Source organism: Giraffa tippelskirchi, chromosome 4 (genome assembly GCF_054371585.1).
Source record: "Giraffa tippelskirchi isolate mGirTip1 chromosome 4, T2T-mGirTip1v1.2.pri, whole genome shotgun sequence".
Classification (NCBI taxonomy): domain Eukaryota; kingdom Metazoa; phylum Chordata; class Mammalia; order Artiodactyla; family Giraffidae; genus Giraffa; species Giraffa tippelskirchi.
In genome coordinates this window covers 211930202-211936754 of record NC_137278.1, presented here as the reverse complement: position 1 = coordinate 211936754, position 6553 = coordinate 211930202, and the positions used below count along the sequence as shown (strand labels likewise).

General features: G+C 68.5%; 1 protein-coding gene across 1 annotated transcript; it reads right to left on the bottom strand.

Annotated features, from left to right (window-relative positions):
• Positions 1-2848: 2848 nt before the first annotated feature.
• PIM3 (Pim-3 proto-oncogene, serine/threonine kinase) lies at positions 2849-5916 on the bottom strand. The gene is made up of 6 exons (XM_081590883.1): positions 5572-5916; positions 5334-5443; positions 5202-5252; positions 4754-5123; positions 4033-4209; positions 2849-3950 (listed from the first exon to the last, which is right to left on the bottom strand). Exons 1-6 carry the CDS (start codon positions 5654-5656, stop codon positions 3763-3765), a joined length of 981 nt encoding a protein of 326 aa, XP_081447009.1. The 5' UTR covers positions 5657-5916; the 3' UTR covers positions 2849-3762.
• Between the last annotated feature and the right edge of the window lie 637 nt (positions 5917-6553).

Genomic DNA, 6553 nt, shown 5'->3' with positions numbered 1-6553 from the left:
CGGCAAGAGGGGCCAGAGGCCAGGTCGGAGCCGGCCCACCTTCCTGAGCTCCGCGTGGGGAAGGTGGGGTCCCGGGTTGGGTGGGACCCTGAGCTCCGTGTGAGCCCTCGGGCACCTCCCTGGTGCATTCAGGGCTGAGTGTAGGTGACCTGCCCCCCAAAGCCCTTACTCATTCATCAGCGCACGGACCTCCATCTCACTGTACACAGGACAGCATCAGGGGTCTGTCTCCTTGGAAAGGGTCTCCTTGCAGGGACCAAGCCAGGGGGAGGCCGAGACCAGTGCTGGAAGGGTCGGCTCTGCCTGCCCCCACCCACCGGAGGAGCCTGACTGCCGGGAACCCTTGGGGGCTGGGGCAGGGGGGCGGGGTGTCTGTTGTGTAATCCAAGCTCGGTTTTGCCAAGGCTGCCTGGAAAGCCAGCCATCCTGGAAGTCACGAGCAGGAGGCGTGGGCAGAGCCCCCCCACCCCGCTGCCTCACAGAGACCTCTGTGGGGGGAGGGCAGACCTACGAGACACCCCGAGGCCGGCATGTCATCGGCTCAGCCTCTGCGCCCCCAGGCACAGCCGTGGGTCGGGGGTGACCCGGGCCCAGCGAGCTCCTGTCCCTCCCCGTGCACTGGGACCAGCGCCCGGCCGGGCTGACCCCGCCCCTGGTGCCGCCAGGGATCCCAGGTGGTCCGCGCCCCAGCACTGCTCCTACAGCACCCCCCGGGGCTGGCCAGTGTGCCTGTGTGGGGCCTGTCCCTGCCCAGCCGCGGTGCTCCTGAGGGTCAGGCAGGCGGGTGGCCCTCTCGCTGCTGCCTGTCCAGCCTCCACGCCGCTGCGGGGGCCGCCCAGCCTGTCCCTTCGAGTATCATTCTGCACTTTCTGCAGCATGGGGTTCCACTGGCCAGGGTCTGGACGCCCAGAGGGCCTGCCTGGGATCAGTTCCCTTTTCTGAGAAGCTGGGGCACCAAAGCCATGCCAAGGTTTCGTTTCAGGGGCTGCAGCAGAGGAAAGAAACTTAGTGAGGCCCAGGCAGCTGCGGCGGGTGGGCTTCGATCCGCCCTCCAGACTCTCCCCTGGAAGCTGAGCCAGTGCCCACCAGCCCGGAGCACAGTGCGTTGCTCCGAGGGAGGGGAGCACAGGAGCAGGGGTGGTGGGGGGGGCGTGCCAGGCTTCCGTTCTTCCCAAGGGAAGCCCCTGAGGGTGAGCTGTGAGCAGGCGGTTCTAAGGGAGGCTCAGTACTAAACTGGCCAAGATGTTAAAGCCGAGTGGAGATGGGGGACCAGCCTGGCGGAGCAGAGCCACTGGACAGGGCAGCCTCTGGAGCAGGGCCGTGGGGAGAAGCCCGCGAGCTGGCAGCCTGGGGGGCCTGGCAGGGGTGCCTGCCCTCTGCACTCTTCAGGCAGCCTGTCCCCACTGCTCCAGCCCCAAGCTGTGCACACCACCCACTGTGCCAACAGCCTCAAGGGGGGCTGGGGGTCCTGCCTGCAGGAACCACCTCGTCCTGGTCCCCAGAGGCCCTGGGTCAGAGGAGGCCCTTTTCCCTGCACCCCATCCCAGGCCCAACAGGCCTAGTTCTGACCAGCAGGACAAACCCCACCCCTGCAGGGGGCCTACACACGCCAGGGGCACAGGCTGTCCTGGCAAGTGGGCCCCTGATTCTGGGAGCCTCCTTGCCTTCCCAGCTGGCCGCAGCACCTGGAGACTAGATGCGGGGGTGTCTCCCACTCCCCATGGCTGGACTGGGCCCCATGCTAAGATGAGCTGGATGGTCTGGCGGATGGACTGATGGAGAGATGGAGCATGGAGTGCGAATGGGCGGGGTGCCCAAGACCAGCCCAGCACCCTCCGCTGCAAGTGGGGACCAGGATCACGGTGACATGGGGTCAGTCACCAGAGTAGGGGTCCCCGTCCTCCACCCTGAGCGTCCCGTTCCTGGGAGGACGTGGGCAGGCTGGCCAGACCAGGGCCATGGGCAGAGTCTCCAGGGCGCCCACCCACATTGAGTGGCCCCTGGGGATGCCAGGCCTCAAGAGCAGCCCCTGGGGAGACCCCTGGTCCCAGAAGGCCACGAAGAGCCGCTGAGTCCCTGAATGGCCCGACCAGGAGCCCCCACCCCTGCCCACCAGAAGAGTCTTCCAGCTTCACTTTCTACAACCTCTCACCTCTGCTCTAACCTTTGACCCCACAATGCTTCTGGCCCAGGTCTGTTCCCAAGGCCTTCCAGCAGGCCTGTGAGCTGGACACCCGGGCCGTGCGCCTGGCCCCACTGAATCGTCTGGACGGCTTCCTTACTGGGTCCCTGGTGCCTCACTCACTGCCCTGGCAGAGGACTCTCATGGAGGGGGCACGGGGCAGGGAATGCCAGAACCTCCACAGCCCCGCTGGCCCCACACCCTGGCGCATGTTTCCACCTGGACTTGGCCACAGCTCCCACCCACCACCTCACCCTGCACCTGTCAGGCCAAGACCCAGCCAGCCCACCTGCCTTCTCTGCACTTGGAAGTCTCTGCCTCTTGGCAAACTTCCACCCATCCTTCAGAACCCCTTCCAGCCTCTTGGGGCCAGTGCCCGACAAGCCTTTGGATTAGGGCTGGCAATGCCACCCCCCAACCCAGACCTGGCTCCATGCTCCTCTCCCAGGGGCCCTGAGGGCACAGCGTGTTACCCACTCCCCAGGGTGCAGCAGTCAGAGAAGGGAGTGGCAGGGAGGCCAACGCTGGGAGGGAAGCGCCTGAGCCCCTCACGCTGCCACCTTCCGCAGAAAAAAAGCAGAGTGTTACGCAGGGACCAGAGGCCCCTTCTCCCCAAACCTCCTCCCCTATTACCCCCAGACTAGCCCAGAAAACACAAAAAGTCCGTTTAATACAAAAGAATTTAATTGAAATACCTGTATAAAAAAATATGATTTCCAGACATCTCACTTTTGAACTGAAAGAAGCCCCTATCCACAGTGCCTACACACACCGGGATCACAAGCACACAACTGCTGAAATAAATTAAAGGCTTGAGACTCTGTCCCCCCACCCCCAACCTCCAGAGCCAACAAGCAGACTGTACAATGTCAATAATTTAAAACCCACCCCCCAGGCGCAGGGCCTCAAGGTGGCAGGGTCATCCACACCCTTTAGGTTAGCCACTGTACCAGCCCAGCTTCTGACAGACACAGGAAGGACTGGGGCCTGGGGTCCACACGCACAGCCACCCCCCTCCTCTGCCCACAGGCCTTAAGGAGGTAGGGCTGCCGGGAGGGAGGAACCTTGACAAATAAATTAAACAATAAATAGCCCTCCTCGGGGTCACACCATAAATAAGACGTCTGCACACGCGTCAGGCGGGTGGACGTTGCACTGCTTCTGCACAGTCGTGCCCAGACAAATACCAAGACCGGGGGGGGGGTCACGAGGGACCCTGTGCCCAGGTGAGACGAGGCCACGGGACTCAGGAGGGCTCCTTGTCCAACACATCAGACATGGAGGCAGCGGGGCGGTCAGGGCACCTCCGGAGTGGCACAGGAGAGGGACGGTCTCGGGTCAAGCGCCAGTGGTGGGCAGGCAGGACCTGGCTTGGTCCGGAGTGTCTTTGGACAGACAGAGCTTGAGAAAACCAAGTCCTGTGAGAGCAGCGTTCGAAAAGGCACTCAAAGCAAAGGAAACGGGTTGGTGCCAAAGGCAAAGGTCACCAGGGATCAGAGATCACTGCTTTTGCAAAGAAGCAGACAGCCTGGTCAGGGCAGGGGGTCCCTCCGGCCCCCGCGGCCAGTCGCAGGCCCTGCTCACAAGCTCTCACTGCTGGAGGTGGTGCTGGCCCCGTCGTCGGTGTCCAGTGCGCAGAGCCGCAGGTCGCAGCTCTCTGGGGTGCCCCCCTCAGCCCCCAGCATCCAGGGGTGGGCAGAGATCTGGTCCAGCGAGGGCCGCTCCGAGGGCCGCAGGGACAGACACCACTGAATGAGCTGCTGGCACTCTGAGGGGGAGGAGAGGATCAGGAGGAGGCCTGCCGCGCCCCCCGCCCTGTCCCCCGCGGCAGGCTTGGCTCCCCCACACACCTGGGGAGACCCTCCTTCGGAAGAAGAGGCGGCCCCGGAGAATCTCCTCGTCCTGCTCGAAGGGAATGTCCCCGCACACCATGTCGTAGAGCAGCACGCCCAGGGACCACACGGTGGCCGAGCGCCCGTGGTAGCGGTGGTGGCGGATCCACTCCGGGGGGCTGTACACGCGGGTGCCTGGAGGACACGCGGGACTCAGCGCGCCAGCCCCAGCATCACACACACACCCGGAGCGCCCGCGCTCCCGGCGGATCCTCTCCCCAGCTGACCCTCTCAGAGGCGGCGCCAGAGGACCGAGCCGCCGCGACATCCTGCCCCCCCTCGCCCTGGAAAAACCCCGGCGGGCGGGGCCTCCCGGGCGCCCCGCCCCCCCAGCTGGCCCGGCGCGGGCGGCGGGTCACGTGAGCGCGGGCTCGGGTTTCACAACAAACAGATGTGAGGTGAGGATACGGGAGGGGCGGGGAGCCCCGGCTTCCCCGGCTCTGCAATGCGGGCATTTCTGCGCTGCACCCCCACGCTGCGCGCGCGCGCGCGGAGAAAAGGCTCGCGGCGGCGCCGGGCTCCCGGCGGGCCAAGGGACTGCAGAGCCCACCCTGCGCCCCCACCCACCGGACACAACGGCCCGAGAGCCCACTCTGGCCGTGCTCGCGAGCAAGCCGGCGCGACGCGCGGCCCCAACAGTCGCCAGCCCCTCGGCCCTCCCCGGGGAGAGGGCGCTCACCGTCGAAGTCGGTGTAGACCGTGTCGCGGAGCAGCGCGCCCGAGCCGAAGTCGATGAGCTTGAGCTCGCCCGAGCGCAGGTCCACCAGCAGGTTCTCGTCCTTGATGTCGCGGTGCACGACCCCGCAGCTGTGGCAGTGGCGCACAGCGGCCAGCACCTGCGCGAAGAAGCGGCGCGCCAGGGCCTCGTCGAGGGCGCCGCGCTCCGTGATGAAGTCAAACAGGTCCTGCGCCGGCTCGGGCCGCTCCAGCACCAGCAGGAAGCCGTCGGGCCGCTCGAACCAGTCCAGCAGGCGGATGACCCCGCGCGCACCCCCGGCCGCGCCCACCTTGCGTAGCAGCACCACCTCCAGTGGCACAATCGCGCCGGCCTAGGGGACACGGCGGTCAGCGCGCTCGACCCGGTTCCCGTGCCCCCCGCTCCGCCCGGCGACCCCGCCTGCGCTTACGATGCTGCCCCACTCGGTCACCCGCTCCTTCACCACGTGCTTCACGGCCACCTGGGGAGAGGGAACCAGTGGTCAGGCCCGCCAGGACGCAACGACACGTCGCGAGAATCCCGACCCCGCGGCCAGACTCACCGGGAGCCCGTCAGCGATACGGCTGCCAGCGTAGACCGTTCCGAAGCCGCCGCTGCCCAGCACAGCGCCCACCTGATACACCTTCTCGAAGCTCTCCTTTTCCGCCTTGGCTGTGGAGAGCCCACAAGCAGGCTTGGGGTGGCTTGGGGACCCCGGCCCGCGGTCTTCCCCGGACCCGAGTGTGCCCCAGACCCCGGCCCCCCGACCCTAGTGCGCCCCAGACCCCGCCGCCGCATACCTGGCTGCAGGATCTTCACCGGGAGGTGTTCCACGCCGCCCGGCCCGCACAGGTGTGCCAGGGAGCCGAATTTGGAGAGCAGCATCGCGGGCGGCGGCCGGGCGCGGGCCCCGGCTCCAGGTCTCCGCGCCGCCTCTCGCCCGGCCCGGCTCCCCGCGCGGCGGCGGACGCGGGAGGGCGGCCTCGCGGGACCGCGCGGAGCCCCGACCCGGAGAGTGGGAGGGCGCGCCGGCCTCCGAGCTCGGGCGAGGCCGCCCGCGCGGCGCAGTGCCCGGCCAAACCCCGCGTGGAGCGCGCGGACGCGCCGCAGGCCGAGCCGCTCACACGCGCCGGCCGCCGCGCCCCGGGGTTTTGGGCCGCGGCCGCGCGTATCCCTCCGCGGGGGCGGGCCAAGCCGGGCCCCGCCCCCTCCGCCCGGGCGGCGGCCTGAGGACCGCGGCGCGCCTTCCGGGGTGGGCGGGGCGGGCCGAGGGCGCGGCGAGCCAGCTGGGACTAGCTGGCGGGAGCGAGGCCGCGGAGGCGCACGGCACGGTGGGGTGCGTCACTTCTCCTCGCGCACACGGGCGTCCTCTCAGCTCCCGCGCTCGGGGGCGGGGCCGCGGGAGCCAACGGGAGCCCGCGTTCGCGAAGGGCACGGGGCCTAGCCAATGGCGACGCCCGGGCGGGGCGCGGCCGGAGCCAACGGGAGCCCGCGTTTGCGAAGGGCATGGGGCCTAGCCAATGGCGAGGCCCGGGCGGGGCGCGGCCGGAGTCCCGCGCTAGGCCGCGTTGGGAAGGTCACCGGCGAGAGCGGTCCGGCGCCCGCGGCCCCGCGGGGGACGCGGTGGCAGGGCCGAGGAGCCGCGGGAGTCGGGAGGCGGCTTCCGGTGCCCCGGGCTGTGCTCGTGCCCCTGGGCAGGCCGCGCCCCCGGACTCGAAGCTCCCGCCTGGGGTGAGGCTCCGTCCTGCCCGCCCCGGGCCGCAGTCCGCGCTTGGCCAGACC